The 18,595-nt window shown below is 41.5% G+C and overlaps 1 protein-coding gene across 3 annotated transcripts in view; it reads left to right on the top strand.

The window, feature by feature from the left end:
* Positions 1-275: 275 nt before the first annotated feature.
* The window catches only part of PACS1 (phosphofurin acidic cluster sorting protein 1), a 70,723-nt gene continuing 52,403 nt past the window's right edge, over positions 276-18,595 (top strand). Inside the window, exon 1 of one of the 3 annotated variants that reach the window (XM_083477515.1) lies at positions 276-858. In XM_083477515.1, the coding sequence (XP_083333641.1) occupies positions 485-858 (374 nt within the window). In that variant the 5' untranslated portion in view covers positions 276-484. The remainder of the gene's footprint in view (positions 859-18,595) is intronic. The other 2 variants (XM_083477513.1, XM_083477514.1) reach the window with 2 other exon arrangements.

Consider the following 18,595-nt stretch of genomic DNA (forward strand, 5'->3'; position numbering starts at 1 on the left):
TCGATTGGAGGAGAAAAGAATTTGAGAGAGAGAGAGAGAGAGAGAGAGAGAGAGAGAGAAGAGGGCGGGGAAAAGGCGTGCGCGAGAGAGAAATACACACTGTAAAAGCGCGAGCGCGAGCCATAGATCGCTCCACCCAATCAGCGCGCGCAGAGCCGTCAAGGCGCCCAATCGCCGTCCTCCCGCGCGCGCGAGCGCCCCCTTTAATTTGGGTTTGAGCCCCGCAACTGCCACTGCCGCCGCCCTCCCCCCAAATCTCCCCGCCCTTTTGCCAAGCAACCGTTCCTCAAACTCGCTGCCTCTCGCGCACGCGCTCCTCCTCCTCCGCCAGCGGCCTCGCGCTCGCTCCTCCTCCTATTCGGGAGCGCGCCTGCAGGGGCAACAGGAGTCAAACCCAGCCGCGCGGCTGAAGGGGAAAGAAGGCGGCGGCTGAGGCGCTAGCGGGGATTGAGGGAGACTCTCGTCGTCGTCGTCCTCCTCAGCCATGGCGGAGAGAGGGGCGCTCGGCGGCCAGCGGGGCTCGCTCACGCCTTCGCTGCACCAGCCGGTATCCAGCGCCTCAGCTTCTTCGGCGTCCCCGGCTGCACAGAGCCTTTCAGGGCAGCCTCCGCCGCCGACGGCGGTGCTACAGCAGCAGCAGCAGCTGGCGCCTCCTCCTGCTCCTCCGGCGGCGGCGGCGCCTTCGTTGTCTCAGCCGGCCGCTCTCGGCCCCGGAGGAGGCTCTCTGGCCCCGGGGGGAGGCGGCTCGGGGGCTCCCGGGTCAGGCGCGGCGGCGGCGGCGGCAGGGGGTCGCCCGGTCCAGATGAACCTTTACGCCACTTGGGAGGTGGACCGGAGCTCGCCCAGCTGCGTGCCCAGGTGAGGAAGTGGGGGTGGGGGTGGGGAGGAGAGAGAGAGAGACTCTTTCCTTCCTTTTACATTCTTTGGTGCCGCCACCGTACAGATTTTATGAATTCAGTGGCATAGAAATGTGCATTTAATCAACCGATTCCCTGAGGGGTAAGTAGTAGCCGTGTCGCAGCAGCAGCAACACACACACACCAGAGGAGGAAGAGGAGTCGTCTTTGTGGGCAAGCTGGAGGCTTAGCACGTTTATCTGCTTTTGTTGGGCTGCAAGGTTTCTTTCCCTCCAACCTCATATCTTCTTCTCCACGCCCCCCCCCCCGCGTCTCACCCCGTTATCTCCCTCCGTTTACCTTCGCAGGTGTGGTAGTCAAGCCCGACCCCACCCACTCCCTAAGACCTACTTGCTCTATCGCCTGCCAAAAAGGGAAAAGGAAAAAAAACAGAGAGAGAAAAGGCACCTCCCTATTTTAAGTATTTACGTCCCTCCTCCTTGGGGAATAAAGGATGAAACCTAACCCTTAGACGTCATTTATCTGTTCCCCATATTTACAAAGTGTGGGGGGGGATGATAGCAAATTGCTTCTTTTAATCGCACACACTTGAATGTTAAAGAGTGGTTTGCCTTTATGTGGGGCTGTGGGTTGATGTTTAAGCAGGAGTGGGAAATCGAGGGAGGCTGTACATAGTGAGAGGTCGCTTGTTCCTCTCAATGGGGGGCAGTTGCACCTAAAAGTTTTCTTACATGAGTATATGTTAGGGTCCTCGACCTTTGCGGAGAACTAATACCCCCTTCCATCTATGCCTGCATGCCTTCAAAGAGAATGAGTTACTATATTTTAGCTACCATCTTCCTCCTTGTGCATAAAGAAGGGGGTGTCATCCTGTGTGTGGGTGTAGCTATTACTTTTAACATTTGTATCCTGCTTTGAGTGCATATTTTGAAAGAAAAGCTGGAAAAGGCTAAAACAGAATAAATTAACCCCATGTGTACACGTAAAACAGAACCAGCCCCTTCATCTTGGAACACCTACTTCTGTCCCCACCCATGTAAAGGTGAATGAGGTTCTGTTAACCAGAACCCTCCCCCAGCAAATGTAAAGGACGTGGGATGTTCTCCTCCTTTATAAGTCAGTAGGCTTATGTGGGAGGGGCTTGCCCCTCTGTGTGCTGGGGATGTAGGTTTTTCAAAGTGGAGCGGTTATTTAAATGGTATTTAAGAGAAATATATAAGAGTGAGGGTGGGCATTGGAATTTCAAAGTTGGGGAGTTGTTTCTCCTTCAACAGTCATCCATACACATAAGAAGCAGCTCATTTTAAAACGTATGTCCCTGACCACATATAATAGAGGACAAGTCAGCCTTCCTCACATAATGGAGAACTTGCCTTTTACCCTTCAAGGTTTAGCTTTTCCCCCATCAAAAGAAGAATTAACACCCCACCCCTCTTTGTTAGGAAAGAAGAGGATCTCTCCCTTTTCCAGAATATAATTTGACTAAGTAGGAAGATGTTCTGCCTAATAAAAGGAAATTATCCACAGCCCACTCACTTGGTAAAGTTGACATGATTTCCCTGGTGAGAGTAAGGTCTTCACTCACGTAGATACTATATTCTGATTTGCATACGCATACCCTGCTTCAAGGCATGAGCAAAATCATTTCCTTATTATGAAAGCAAGCTGCACCACCCCATCTTTGCCTTCATTTATTCCAAATGAGTGACCTTGGCCTTTTGAAGTGAAACAGAGCTCTGTTCTTCCTGTGGGGGTTTTCCATTAGGTGTTAGTAAGAATGCTTACCACTTAAACTTTCCCTTAGGGGAGACTGGGACTTCTGCCCTTTCCCTGTGATGATTCTTTCAGAAACCTTCAGCTGAAATCTGCCAAATCTTATAAAGGCAGCTACTTTCCAGTGAGGTTCCTAAAACAACCACTGATAAAGATGCTGTATTGATACAATGGTAACTCTCCATATACTCTTCTTTGCTCGATAAATGCTTCTCAGGTGAATATGAAAAGAACCACCTAAGATATTAAAACAAACTTTTCTGGCTCCATTGAGCTTCTCTCAGCTGAAATATATGCAACAGTAGCTCCTCTAGAAACCATTCTGCATGCCACTTTACTGCCTCATTGACAGGGGGATTAGTAAAAGTGGCTTTCCTGGTTCTTTCCATCTATGGAGTGTAGAAGAGGTTAAATGACCCAATGCTGTCTTAGTTTTAAGACCTTGCAGTCTTGCAGTCTTGTATTTTCATCCAGAAATCAAACTACTTCCAAAAGCCAAAAATGTCACTGTCCTACAACAGAACTTTTACTGTGCAACAAGGTAAGAGCTTACCATATGTGGAGTTGTCTTATAATTATTTTATAATGTTCTATAATTTAAGGGAACCTTAAGAACTTCGCTGTCCAACAGAGCTGTCGTTATGGTCATTCCCTTATTCTTGTCATTTGTATCTAACAAGCCCTGTACACAGGACTTGGTTGGTTATGGACCAATCGCCTTGCTATTCCAATCGCCTGTGAGAGTGAGTTTGCTGTCTGCAGGTTATAGGCTCAACATAACCCCAAATGGAACATTTTGCATGAGTATGGCTGCTTTTTATTACAGCATTTGTAGCTTGATTTTCTTCATCTGGATATACTGTGGGTAGTGCACAGAACTTAAAACCTGATGAACTAAAAAACAATGAAATGCCTTCTGCAATTACTGACAGTCTCCCTCACCTGTGTTGATGATCACTTGTTCCACTAAATGAGTTTCTTCTATCCTAAATGACCTGTATAGTTTAATGTCCTTGTAATGACTTTGTCTATATATCCCCTTTTAGTTGCATGAAGTGAAACCGGCTAAGCTATAAGATCAACTTTTCTCCTTTTCCTCCTTGTGCTTAAAGCAAAGACTCTCCTGTCTCTCTTCGTTAAATGATATTTATTATTTGTGTTGAACTGCTGCTGTTCTGAGGACAGCCAAGATAGACAGACTGGCCACTCTGTTCTCTTTGGGTGGCAAAAAATTGGCATAAGTAGGAAACAGCAGTTTTTGTCTACTGGGAGATGAGCCGCTAGCTCAAACTGATTGATTACTGTTTATTTTTAGTCTGCCTATACCTGTTTGATCTTGAAGAACCCAGGTGGCTGATTATTCTTCTCTCAAACAGACACCATGCTTGTTACAGGAATTATTATGCTAATCCCTTGTTCAGAACCTACATGAGACTTGGCCAATATTTTTTCTGCTAACAAGCATAATATCAGCATGTTTCTAACATCTATGATGCTGTGTTGTGGCATTTTGTGACAGCTGAGACTTGTCTCAAGGGCAGTATTTTTCCTACCCACCTCTTAAACAAGAATCAAACAATAATGGGTCTATTGCTAATCTTTAGACAAAGCTTAATTGAAGGATTTGTCTCAATAGCTGAATAATTTGCTTCAAAAGCTGAATGTTAATTTGCTGTAGGTTTGTTTTTTTTTACATCCCCTTGGTTTGAATTAATGGTTTTGTTTCTCTGCTCAGTCACCATTTGGGGGAGGACCTTTTAAATACAGTACATAGTTCAAATAGCTTTTTGAAAGCTGTAGGGAATAATCCTAGCCAGATTTGAACTGAAATACAGCAAAGAGCAAACCCTTTTCATCCAGCATGCAAAAACAAAAGGTCCAATATATTAACAATTATTTCTCACCATATTAAAACAAACACACCAGTTGTAGTCATATAACTGAATCATTTGTTTTGCTGAAATTTGGGTTATTTTAAAACTTCCAGTATCCTGATTTTTAATGTTGTATTCAGAATGATTAATTAGTGTCCAGAGTACTGAATGTACCCCAGATGGGCTTTGCGATCCATGTCTATTGTCTGTTTATAATGAAGGGGTGGACTAACTAATGATTTGGGCTTATTTTGCAGATGCAGCTTAGTTCCCTCACCCTGTTTCTGAGATAGCTGTGTTTGTTATGACTCAAGAATCTGCCTGTGATTACAGTAATCAAAAGTACACTTACTGTAAGATGGTATTCTTGGGGGGGGGGAGGCTTCTGCTCTAAATAAGAAATTGGTTTAAGGCCACAAGGGGTCATAACAGTCATTCCAGTGCAATATCTTGCCATGTTTACTTTTTGAATAAAACACAATTCTCTGTCTGAAAGCAATAGCTCTGAGACTGAGGGTTACTGGAGAGGTGTGAGCTATTTTCTTTTTCTTGAGTGATCTCTGTCTGTGTCTCAGTTGTACTAGCAGTTGGTCCTCCTGTGTTCTTTATTGCTTCTGGTTGATCTATGAAACAGCCAAAAGTAGTTGATAAGCTCCTCCTATTTCACATGGCTCTTGAGCTCTATTACATGACACCGGAAAGCATGTTGCATGCTTTACTAATACAGGAATTTAGTTCCTGCCACAGAGGAAGTTACTGTCTTTCCCATTCCAGAGGTGTCAGTAGTGATTGACTCTTACACTTTGCCATTTTTATAGGGATATTTTAACATCATGTTAAAAGAATTTGGACATGCAGTATCTGACACAGTTGAGATGGCCTGAAATAAATCCTTTGCCTAGGGCAAATACATATATTTGTGTTGTTATTAATCCAACCACTTGTCTGACACCTCATGTCATTATTATACTGTATGCTCACCTGGGAGTAAGTCTTACTGAGCATAATAAGCCTAGTAAAATCTTGCGCATGCCTACTCAAAAATAACTCTCATTGAGTTACATCAGATATACACCCAGGTAAGGGTAGATAATTGCAGTCTAGGTCATTTGGAACGTGAGCTCAATATAGCAATCCCCTCTTTGTGTAGCTCCAGGATAATAGAATTTGACAACACTTCCTTTTTTGTTTTTGTTTCTTCTCCCTATTGCACTTTTTGGTATAAAATATGTATTTGCTGTGCTCATCGTTTCCTCCCAGCTGAAGGTCTCCGCTGATTTCCTTAGTGCAAAAGTAACTGTAGCAGGTGGAAAGACAAGTTCTGTCAATGCTACATTTTTCCCTTTCAGTAAAAAGTAACTTCTTAATGTTTCCATTGAGTTTATTCACTTGTAAATAGAACTTCAACATATTTTTATAGTAGATAATACAACTCAGTCTGAACAGCTTAATTTATCCAAGTTACATGTTTTTGTGACTCTTCTTTTACATGTGAGAGCATTAGAGTAATATTAGAAACTTTCTGTGGAGATAAAATTTCTTCAGAGTGTGCATGCATTTTAACCACACTATTATCTAAATCTCCTTTTAAAATTTAAAACCTTTTATGATTCTTGAAAGGTTTCACTGTCTAGTATTAGTATAGTCTACAATATTATGAAGTCTTTGACAAAACAACATACCAGCAATTCCCCACTACTCCAGAAAGTTGTAACAAAGTGCTTGATGGTTTCTAAAGCAGGGAATATAGATTTGATCTGGCCCTTTTAATTTAGATACTTAGCGTAGTTGCTTTAACCAAACATTGTTGCAGTCTTTAGTTATGGTTATGCTTGATACTGATCAGGCCATTTCAGGTTGTGATTTGGTTTTTCTCCCTGGAAAAAATGCCTGGTTTGTTGCATATAATATGGGGAGCTTCTCTCCTTCTTGACATGTTGCAATTATGGTAGCAAAATGTGGCAGACCACCATTCTGTGGGGATCACTGTTTTCTCATTGTACTAATTAAATGGGTGTCAGATATGATGTGCAATTTTGATGGTTAATTGGTCCATTATGTATGTGGCTGGGTGGCTTCCCTCAGTGATCATGATTTGTAATTTGCTTACCAACTTTACTATTGGGGTGGAGTATGGGGCATGACTTGGGACCACCTGGAATTTAATTATTTTTCTTCAAGACCTTTTGGCATATACAGGGCACATTTTGTGTGCTTTGTTACAGTACATGAGAAATTAGTAAAGGGAAGCTACTGCATTTAATATTTTGATTCTCCCAACAAAAGCACACAAGGCTTAAAATAGCTTCAAAAAAACCAAACAAACTTGCCCTTATATTTTGGTTTCACCAATTGCTTTTATTAATACAATTAAATTGTTCTTTTTTTATTAAAATTAACCCTGTTAAAGTATAGATTTGCTGATTTTTAAAGCTTGCCGTCCTATTCCATAAATGTTTTCTGGCAGGAGTTGTGAAAGTTCAAAGTTGCATTAAGAAATAAGCAAATTGGCTTAGAAGTTTGGTTCCATTAGTTTAATTTTCTCACATGTTCAGTTCCTAACAGTAACTCTTTTCTACAGTGTGTTTCAATATTATTGTAGTAACTTATTGCTCTCCTGAATGACCTTGTCTGTTGTTAGCTTAGTGATAGGAACTTTATTGTTGAGCCAATTAATCTGTTCTGGAAGTGTTCTGAATCAAGGAAAAACAAGGCCTATTCTTGGCACCTCAATCCTGCACATGTTTACTCAGATTAAGGCCTATTTCCACCAAAGAAATATAGCAAGCGAATAAAAAGAGAGCCCACACAAGTGATCCTGACACAAAACCCCACACATACACTAAGTAAAAGAATAGAAGCATTGCCACTCACCCCACCCTATGCACCATCCCCACCCTTCTCCTCTTTGCCTCCCTTCCTTCCCAACCTTATACTGCATGAACACTAATAGGGTTGCCATATTTCAAACAGGATGTTGCTGAGGTTTGTTTTTGTTTTTTTAAGAAACCCGCCAAAATTGTTGAGCTTTTTTGGGGAAACCTCCACTTAAAACTTAAAATAGTAATTTTCAGCTTTCGGAGATTTTTCTGCTGCTGTTTCCATCGCGTTGGCATGCATCCAGGTTTCCCCCCCCCACAAATGCTATTTTTATACCCCAAAGCCAGGACATGTCAGGAATTTTCCTGCTTCCGGGTCATGTGGCCAGCATGACTAAGCCGCTTCTGGCGAACCAGAACAGTGCACGGAAACGCCGTTTACCTTTCCGCCAGAGGGGTACCTATTTATCTACTTGCACTTTGACATGCTTTCGAACTGCTAGGTTGGCAGGAGCAGGGACTGAGCAACGGGAGCTCACCCCATCGCGGGGATTCAAACCGCCGACCTTCTGATCGGCAAGTCCTAGGCTCTGTGATTTAACCCCTTCAGAGTTCACAAGATTTGTGAATTAAGATCTTACTCTAGTGGTAACTAAAAGTGGGTTTAATGCAGGCTAGCCACCCGTGATCCAGCAATAAATATACCAAAAAATGTATACACAACTGTTGTCAAAATTCTGTGTTTATGTGACTTTAGAAGCTTTTGTTACTAATTTTTTTTTATATCCCTTGAATCCTGTTTTCATCCTATCGTTTTGTGTCTCATTTGCCTTGGATCTCTTCTGAATTCTTTGCTGTGAATAGACTTTCTGGATAACAATTAATTCAACTGAGGCCAGTGGCTTTTCTGATATTGTATCTAATCTTCAAAATGAACAATTAATCCTCAACGATGCTTTCTGGTGACTCAGTTTTTATTTGACCTCGGTTCAGGGAGCATTAGTGTTTGAAGTTAAACATAGGCATGGATAGGCCTGACATTGTAAATGGGCTCTATTAATTGTTTTCATTTTAGATGAAAAGAAAAGAGCTCTCGTGCCACTCTCAAACTTTGAGCAGTTTTTAGCCTACGCGTAATTAACCTAACTACAGACATCTTGGGAAAGCAATGGCTTTTTGCTGGAAAATTCATTTTGGATGCTCTCTCCACCAACTAATAGTAGGCTATGTTTACAGGAACGTTTGCACTGCAGTAGCATTAGTAGACACAAAGCAAAACCTTCATGTTAAATATCAAAATGCTCTAGAACAGGCACGTCCAACTCCCAAGAGATAGCGATTTACTCACAGTATATAAAAAAGGCAGTGATCTACCCATTGTCATTGGAGGATGGACCAGAGTTGCTGCTGAGCTTTTTTTTAGGAAGTCAGAGCTGTTGAGCTTTTTTGGGGGTGAATATCACTAAGGGCCCAAAGATCGACCAGGAGCACCCCACGATCAACCTGTTGGACATGCCTGCTTAGGCCCAGAAGTGTTTATTGCCGTGCATGTTTTAATCCCACATGGGAGATCAAGTTCTGAGGTGGAGCCATCTAGCAGTAAGAATTGCTTAGTTACGTGGATATAACAGGCAGTGGTGGCGCGTGTCTTGGGGGTGCCACCTACGGAGGCGGGGCTCCCAGCATGGGGGGGGGGCGGCAGCCGTGATGGCAGCCTGCCAGGATCGCACTGCTGGGGGCGGTGCGCTCTCCCCGCACTCCTCTTCCTCCACCAGTGATAACAGGGTTTCTCAGAAGTTCTACCCCCCTCACCACTGAAATGGTGGAACAGGCAGAACCACTCACAAAATATTAGCACAGGGCGGCAGTCATATCACAGAACTATAAAGTAAAATACAACGACACTATTACCAGAGGCGGACCTTGAGGTTTCAAATTTCAGCAGTGCCCTGTGTGACACCAGAATTCAGCACCCTTGCCTCTCACCTTCCATTTTTTATCATAGTTGTGGCAATCCCTGTGCTGTCCCTGAGGCACATGCACTGTGTGGCTGAATCAGTCACACTACCCTAAATCCGCCTCTGCTGTTATGATGCTTCATTGTGGGATGTAACATGGCATCCCATGTCACCACTTCTGCTTCTTTTAGCCCTGCAGGCTTGGTGACCTTGGGTCAGTGCTTGTGAGGATAAAATGGAGGACCTCCCCAAAAACTTTACCTCCCTTGAGGTAAATGACTCCCCATCTCTATTTCATGCCACCCTCTGTTTCATGCCCATTGTCCGTCCCTACAAAAACTGAAGAAACAAGTACTTTACTGATCTTTCTCTTTCTCTTACAACTTTTGGAAACCTTTGTTATAATTTAGTACCATTGCCAATAAAAAAAATGTCTTTGGGAGAGTGACCACTAGACAGTTATTCATCTCCATTCTAAATCGTGGAAGGCAAAATTAATGTACAGGTAATAAGAGCCATTGTGCATCCTTTTTTCTGATATGTTGGAAAGCCTTCTAGAGAGGTTTCTTCACTTTGTAGCTTCACATTCATAACTGTAGTATTGAATGCATATATAATACATGAACTGAAAGTCTCCTGTTTTATCACAAAAAGTAGTAGTAGTAGTAGTAGTAGTAGTAGTAGTAATAATAATAATAATAATAATTAATTTATTATTTATACCCCGCCCATCTGGCTGGGTTTCCCCAGCCACTCTGGGCGGCTTCCAACAAAACACTAAAATACAATAACCTATGTGATCTGTGTTAGGCAAAACAAATATTTGGGCAAGGAAGGGTATAATTTTTCCCCCAGCAGGGTTAAGTATTTGTTATAAAAGAATTTGGATATTGATAAAGATACCTTGTCTGTCAAACACAGATAGACATTTTGTGAGTTAACATTTCTAAACCTTGAGATTTAAATTTCTGGGGAGGAATCAAGCAGGACTTCATATTCCCCCTTGCAAGCCCTGCAAATTGGCTCCAGTGCATTCACCAACCCTCTGGAGCATTTTTTTGAGGGCACATGGAGAACCTGAAGAGAGGAGAGGAAAGTGAACTTCTGTTGCATGGGTGGAAATTTGTTCCTCTCACACATGGACTAGCATTGCATGCAACCACGGAAAAAAATCAATGCCTTCTATATTAACAGGTCTTATTTGGGGCTTTGCTAAATTATAAATTTCTCAAAGCAAGTTGAACTTACAGTTTAGCCTAGGTATTTAAAATGCTATGCAGGGTTAATGAAAATATGAAGATGAATGGTAGCTGGTAATGAATTTGAATAGATTTGATTTGAATATCCAGTTTAATTTGAATATCTATTTAAACTAGAACTACAGCCTAAACATTTGTTTAAAAGGCTGCTCTTTCTGAATCTAAGGTCAATTGTCAGTGAGGATTAAGGTGCACAGTCTTAAATGTCATGTTATAATTTATTTTTTAAGTGTGCTTAGATTACAATACAAAAATGGTTTGTTTATTTAAAAACATAATGGAAGTTTTTCAGAGCTAGAAAAATAGTTCACATTTCTATGGTTCACTCAATTGCTTCTTGTTGTTTCCCTGAAAGCCTATATTAGGAAGTAGCAACGTAGGAATAAAGTAAAGATGGCTCAAGGTCAAAGAATACTTATTTTCACCCAGAAGTTAAAAACAAATATTAATATTCCACAGTTAAATAAGATAACAAGCTCAAGTAACTATAGTGGTGTTTAAGGCTCTTCAGAAATGTGAAAGGAAAGAATTTAAAGATATTGGAGAATAAGGCGGCATGAGTTCACCAGACCCGTCATGTCTGAATACTCTGTATATTAAGATAAGTCATCTTCTCAAAAGAACTGGCTTTCTGGGCATCACCAGTTTAGACTTTTGACATGGTCGGCTATACTTCAATTACCATGTGTAGTTTCTGGAATATTAGCAGATGTTGTGATTAGGATCACATTGTGCTTATTCTGACATTTTCTGTTAATGTGAACAAAAGAAGACTCAAATAACATCATGTTGACATAGCACCGATAGGGCCAAAAACGACAGGGATTTGTTTTGGCTGGCAAAATACTCCCAAATGACTTTAAGCTGCTCTGGGAGAAATACATGGTCGGAACTACTTAGCCCAGTGACACCACAAGAACATAATAATGAAATGGATGTTGTGGAAGGAAAATGATAATTAACAGCAGTTGATTTGAAGGTTTGCATTTCTAAAATCCCTCTTTGGTTGTGATGTAGAGTGAAAATAGATTGCTGTAATAGGGTTATTTAAATTGTAACCCTAGCTTGCCAGACTTCCCCCATTCCATTTTTGAAGAGGCAGATACTGAAAATGAAACTGTTCTGCTTTATGTTGATTGCTGCTCTTGCATATATTTGAGATTCTTTAGGAGTACACCCACTATGAACATTTCTAGGGAAAATTGTTGCTAGATTTCAGCTGATTCTACTCATTATCATAGCACAAAGAGCTTTACAGCTATTTTATTATTTGTATTTATAGTCCACCCTTCATCAAATGGTTCCAATTCCAAGACATTACAAAAACTTAATTAAAATAAATACAATGTTTAGTTAATATATTGAGAGTAGCAGATGTTGCTGAGCATTGCCGTGCACTACTGTTCTGTGTTGCTGTTTTGTTGTTCTGATGTTGGTGGCTTAGTTGATTGTGTTTTATAACTATATCTCTGAATCTGGACTTTTTGCCTTCGTACAAAGCAAGAGTTCACTGTTAATCCTTCCTGTGGGTAGTTTCAACATGAAGGCTATGACAGTGCTGCAACTTAGTTTGCCTCTGGTGTGGTATTGGCTTTCATCATTGAAAGTGCATTTGTATCCACTTGTTGCTTCCAGAAACAAACATATCCCATGGAGTTAATATGAGTAAGCGGGATGCACTTGATTTTGTCCATTTTTAGCTATGTTTTAATCATATATGGCAGGGTTTACTACCCCTTTTGGTCCATGGGCACATTTGCAAACTGGAGAAACTTTGATGTACACCACACATGTACAGTGGTACCTCGGGTTAAGAACTTAATTCATTTTGGCGTCCGTTCTTAACCTGAAACTGTTTAACCTGAAGTACCACTTTAGCTAATGGGGCCTCCTGCTACCACCATGCTGCTGGAGCACAATTTCACTTCTCATCCTGAAGTAAAATTCTTAACCCAAGGTACTCATCTTAATCTAAGCTCCCATCACAATCTATTGTGTTGGGTTCAACAGAATGCTGCTTTCAATGTACTAATTTCAGTGGGAGGAGGGGCAGAAGAGGTAATCCTGTGGGTATTATTGAAGACCTCTGTAAGCACAAATGAACCTTCAGGTGCTATGTTGCCGACCCCTGATGTAGAGACAAGAAGTGTGCAGTTGCTCAAAGTGCAATGGAGATGGTAATTTCATACCCTTTTGATTAAACTTGCCTTTCAAACCAGGAGGGCTGAATTGTAGATTTTTTGTAAAGCATTCCAGTGGAGTTTGGGATTTTGCTCTTAGTTAATCAGTGTTACAGAACTAGATTGTATCATAACATTAAGCACAATTTAATCTGTTACAGCGTTCTCATATTGCTTGAAGAGACACTAAAGCAGAAGTGACTTTGTTATAATTTTAAAACACTGTACTTTTTTCCTAATTGGGGAAGCCCAGAATTCCTGCAGGGCTTTGCGTATATAATTTTGCATGGAGAGTCCTTTCCTTATTTTTAAAGATAAGAAAGCTGCTTGAAACATACATTTCTGCCATGAGACCAATATAAAACTGGAAAATACCACACTTAAATATAGCTCTGCAGTTATTAAAATTAAAAATGAGGGTGCTGGTAGACAAACAACCTCTGCTCAAGTACATGTATGATATTTTAGACATTGGGTTGCATTGTCTATTGGATTTTTTGCAACATTTGCTGCTGTTTAGTTACAAGCTTGGTATATTGACTCTGCTGCATCTGCAGTCCACTGTGCTTGTTATAACAGCTTATTTTCATCCACTAGAACCCTTTGGGTTGGGAGGGATCATCTGTGACTCATCTAGCTTGTGCGTTGGGGCAGAATTGATTTAATTATGCTTAAATATCACTGATAGATGGGTGTCGAGAGAGAGCGCTCTGCTTTGGATCTCTGCAGAGCTGTTATCTGGAAGTGCCCTTGGCAATTTGTCCCACTGCCTGGCATCAAATATTTTTGTCACGTTCGAGATGTTTTTATTATTGTGATATTTCAGATGAAGGACTCCAGTCATGCAAGCTTGTTTATAACCTATCAGATAATGTCCTTTATTTGATTTAGGGCAGTGGATCACAGGCTTATTCCAAATTGCAGAGCCCAACTGACTTCATTTGGGTCTAGTCCATGCATAGGTGTCTACAGGATAAGTTTTTAATGAAGTACAATAAAAATGAGTAATTCAGAAACTTGATTTTCTGTACTAAACTGGCTAAATTAGATGAGTTCACTTTAAAAGTACATGTGAAAAGGAGCTAGGAGTATACAAAGGGGTTGTAGGGCCATGCCTTTTGCCCAGACTCCATTTTAACATGCAGCTTCTTCTGACTTCCCAGGGCAAGTATATGTAGCGGGAAGTCAGCTGTACAGCTCCCCACATGGTTTGGAACCTTTATCATGCGGAGCTTGAAGCAGGCTTCCCACTTCAGATATTTGACCTAAACTCTCTAGAAACCAAAAGAGCAATGTAGCAATAATGGTGAGGCTAGAAGTGTGGTGAGAAACAACCAAATTAGAACAAGGAACAGTTTCCAGCTTGCTATCCTGGCAGGCATGAAAACAGTATTGAGCTCATCCACTTCTTGGCCAAGCAGAACCTCCTGAGTGCTGTTCTACCTAACATTTCCTGTTACAATTTCTTGGCTGTCATATTTCATGATTCCACCTTGCAAATTTTCTTGTTTGTATAATGGTGCGGCCATGCACTACTGAAGAACTATCTGGCAATGAATAAATGATGCAGCAGCTCTCCAGCCAACCTTAATGTACTACTTATGAAACTGCAATTACTAAAACATTTTATGAAGTTTATTACTAGATGGCAAGAATGACTCTGCAGAAATGGGCTCCTGAGATTTTAGGCATGTGGAAAAACCCTAGCTTTCAGAATTGCTTTATTTTGTCTTTTAAAAAATGATCTGTGGTTTGGTGAGCACTGCTCTAAATTAATTTTTTCCTGGTGGTTATTTTTTTATCCTTGCTGTTTGCCAATGATCCTAAAAGCATGCCTCAACTCACCCTGGATGATGAAATGGTAAGGAACCATTAGCTATTTTTGAGGTAGTCTACTTTCCGAGAAACAGCATGAACAATACTACCTGAGTTTACTTACAGAGCTTTGCTGTCTCTCTGTGTATCATAAGCTGAGTCAACACAACATATGTTGCGTTGATTCTGTAAATCCACAAACACAATAGGCTGATGGGTGAAATGGTATTGTGTGATGGATCATTTACGGTACTGCTTAAGCTGCACGTATATGGTCAAAGAGGTTTCTCCAACAATGCAATGATTACTATTTTGTGTGTGTTTCCCCAGTAGGGTCATTAGATAAGAATTTCAAAAAGTGATCATGTAGCATCTGTTCTTGGGAGTGCTGTGGAACCTGGCCTCAAAGCTGTGAGGGTATTGAAATAAAGCATATATTTTACTTTCTGTGAGAATGTGGTAGGTTTGTAAAAAAAAATCCTTAGTCCCCCAATGACAAGTAGGAATCTTCTGCAGTTAACCACGCAAGCAAACATTTTTCAAAGGTTAGCGCTTTCATTTACGCCATAAATAAAAAGCATAAGCATGTGTGGGCAAGTATTTTTTTGTTATACAGTAATGGTATGATTGAAGATCCTGCCTAGAGTAGGAGATCCCCTAGGCAAGGGATGGTGGCAAGGATTGAAATGCATTGGTTTTCTTCAGATTAAAATATTAAACTGGCCTGGGAAATCATAGGGACCAGTGGAGATTGTTAGGCTAAACCTAGGCAGTAATGTGTTGGTTCAAGATTCAGTGGTGAAGCATTGACTGTGCTCAAGAGCTTCCTTAAGATATGTTGTGTAACTGAAAGTAGCTGCTTGACTACAGGAAACAAAATTAGTACAAAAATAATTATGCATAAACTTTCTCTGCCGCACTAAGTCTTACCTGGAAGTAGACCCCAAACTATCGCTAACATGAGATTAATTCTCACTGTGGTGACCACAGTATAAAGATTTGACACAGGTGACATGTATTAGATAGCTCATTTTTCCTGAAGTGGAAGGATTTGCTTATTAAATGTCCCTCTGGGCCTTCCCAGTGAGCAGTGTACAGATCTTTTAAGTGCAGAGTGCTTCACTGTTCTTGGTTAGCTTATATATTTTGTGCAGCTATAGTGAAGGAGTGAACTCTTGAGGTTGCTGAAGTCATAGGCCATTCAGTTGCTTCCTGGTAGTCAGCATATGAGGTGTGTAGTAATCATGCAGAAACTGCTAATGCTTAATCATGCATTTTATCATTGGCCTTTTGCTATTGGTGTGTGAAGTGGTGTACAAAAGAGTCAAAGCAGCATTTTCCTCAAGAGCTTCACAAGAGTATGGTTGATCGGCAGGTCTGAAACTTAATCAAGCAAATGGGGACCTTGGGAATATGGCTTGAACAGCTGAAAATGGGAGCTTCCGTGTCCCAGATGAAGTATCTGCATTTCTACAATGGGTAAACTCTCTCTGTGTGGTTTGGTTGAATGTCACTTTCTAAACCTCTAGTAAGAGATGAAGAGAGGCTTTGTTCTGGTGTGTCCATGCCTCTCCCTGGGTAAAAAGTAATTTTTATACAGCTATCTACAGAAATAGATAACAGGATAGAAAGGAGCATGAATTTCTACCTGGAATGGAGATGAGAACAGGGCAGGTGTGCATATGAAGTGTATTGTTCTCTATACTGGGTACAAAAAGGACTGACCAGGCTCTCTGCCTTTTAGGTGTCAAAGCTGGTGGGGTATACATGCCAAACTACTAAATCACTGTCATTCAAGCTGTTATAACATGGTTGTTTTAACTTCTGTATGCAGCAGCTGAGACCAAGACTCTTGAATTTCCTTCTAAAATGATGCAGTTCTCTTCCCACCTTTGATACATACCCACACTTAATATTTCTTCAAATAAGAGCTAGTATGAAAAGGGTTCTGTGTTCATTGTTAAGACATTGGTTTCAATTGTCATAATTTTTGTGCTGGTGTGGATTTGATTCTGGCTTTCTTCCATTTACCCTCAACACTTAAAAAGAGCTACTGTTGGCTGAGTGAAATGTGATTTGTTTTCTAAAATGGCCACATGCTATTTCGATGCTAATGGAATCCTGCTGACTTGTATCAGTTCTAATTATTAAGAGCAGGTTACTTGACTCTGTACAGATCCTGTGCAGAGGGAGAATAATGAAGAGTTTATGTAAACAAGAAACAGGTGGTAGCTTAAATTCAGTCGCTTAAACTCCCCTTCATCGATGTAATGCCACATCTGAGAGACTGCCTTGGCTCCAGTTGTGTGTATATTTTTGTGATGATCCTATTTTATCTTTGCAGGTCAGGCTGTGTGTGTGTGTGTGTGTGTGTGTGTGTGTGTGTGACTGGCCCAAGGTCAGTAGTGGTTGAGCACAAATTTGAACCCAGTTTCTAATGCACTGACCACTATGCATGCTGTTAGGAGAGCCAAAGCAGGACTTGATCAAGCAGCATATACGTATTTTTCCGTGTATAAGACAGAGGCCCCCTATTTTTGGGGACTAAATTTAAAGAAAATGAGGGGAGATGCCCCAAAGTTGTTGAGGTTTTTTAGGCGGATTTAGCTGCTCCCCCCAGCCACTGCAGGCACCAGCTGGCTGGCTACGCGCAGCTTCCGCTCCACGCTGCTGCGGGAAACGCTCCCTAGAGCACACGCCTCCTGCAGCAACATGGGGGATAGTTGCACGCCCGCAAACCAGCTGGCTGGAGGGTTCACAGCTTCCCTCCCACGCCACTGCGGGAAACACTCTCCTCCTGCAGCAACATGGGGGAGAGTTGTGTGCCCGCAAACCAGCTGGCTGGCGGGTGCACATCTTCCCTCCCACATCGCTGTGGGAAACGCTCTCCTGCTGCAGCGGCATGAGGGGAGTTGCGTGCCTGCCAACCAGCTCCCCCCTCCCCTCACACCACTATCCGTGTATTGGACGACCCCAGATTTTTGACATGATTTTTGAGTCAAAAACCCTTATCTAATACATGGAAAAATACGGTAGCTCTGCAAACTGGGTTCTCATCTACAGAGCCACAGTCTGTATGTGCCTTCCCCTACAGCATGTGATGAGGAAACCAGCTGCCCATCTTGTATAATTCTTGAGGTTTAGAGACATATCTGGGACTCCTGTGTTCTCTCCTTTTGGTACATTGCAGTTTAGATAGTAAGAATTCATTCTTGGGAGCAGAGTGGCTAATGTGTGGTTTTGAAAGTTCCCTACTTTGGGGCAAAGGTGATCTAGGTCTTGAGGACTGTTATAGATACTTCATGTGGATCTGGAAAATATTTTATTATGAGACAGGTTGATGGCAACTTAAGTCTAACAGCGTGTGACTTAAGCCAGTACACAATGTTAAAATTGTTTTTTTGGATGCTACAAGGTGGAAGGCCTGTGAGGCATTGAGATAGTTTACAATTATCATATTTAAATTAACTTAAATAATAGTTACTATTAGCCTTTAATTTGTGGCAGCTTAACTCCTGTTGGTGTTTTCTACACCCACATTAATAGATCTAAGAATCAATGGAGATGACTTCAGGATCTTTCATATGTGTAGTACAAAGAGTGAGAGTCTCTTTAAAAGCTGTACTTCTTTGCCTTCTTATATGCAGCATGACTTTTGAAAATATTAAGCTTCTTAGGTTAGGTTATCAAACCAGTCACCACTACTGACTATTTGTATATGGGGTGGTGGTGGGAAATCTGCACTTTCAGAAAAGCAGAGTATTCTGAACTTCTCCTCTGCCTGCTCTATTTTCCATGGTTGTCAGCAGTCAAAAAATATTGAGACACAGGGTTTTCTTCTGATGCAGAAACATGCAAGTCTGAACAGACCTTCTGTTCAGTATCCTGATCTGTGAATTGCCCTGTTGCCGACTCAGGACATGTTTTGGCTTGGCTTAGTGTGGCTAATTGGCTTTGTCATAGCTTGGAATGCAAGGGAAGAGAAGTCCTTGAAATGACCTTGTTGGCAGCTGTTTAATGTGGAAGTTGTGTTTGACTTTGGAAATGTTGGTTTAGAACA

This window comes from Podarcis liolepis (assembly GCF_965112155.1).
Source record: "Podarcis liolepis genome assembly, chromosome: 15".
NCBI classification, from domain to species: domain Eukaryota; kingdom Metazoa; phylum Chordata; class Lepidosauria; order Squamata; family Lacertidae; genus Podarcis; species Podarcis liolepis.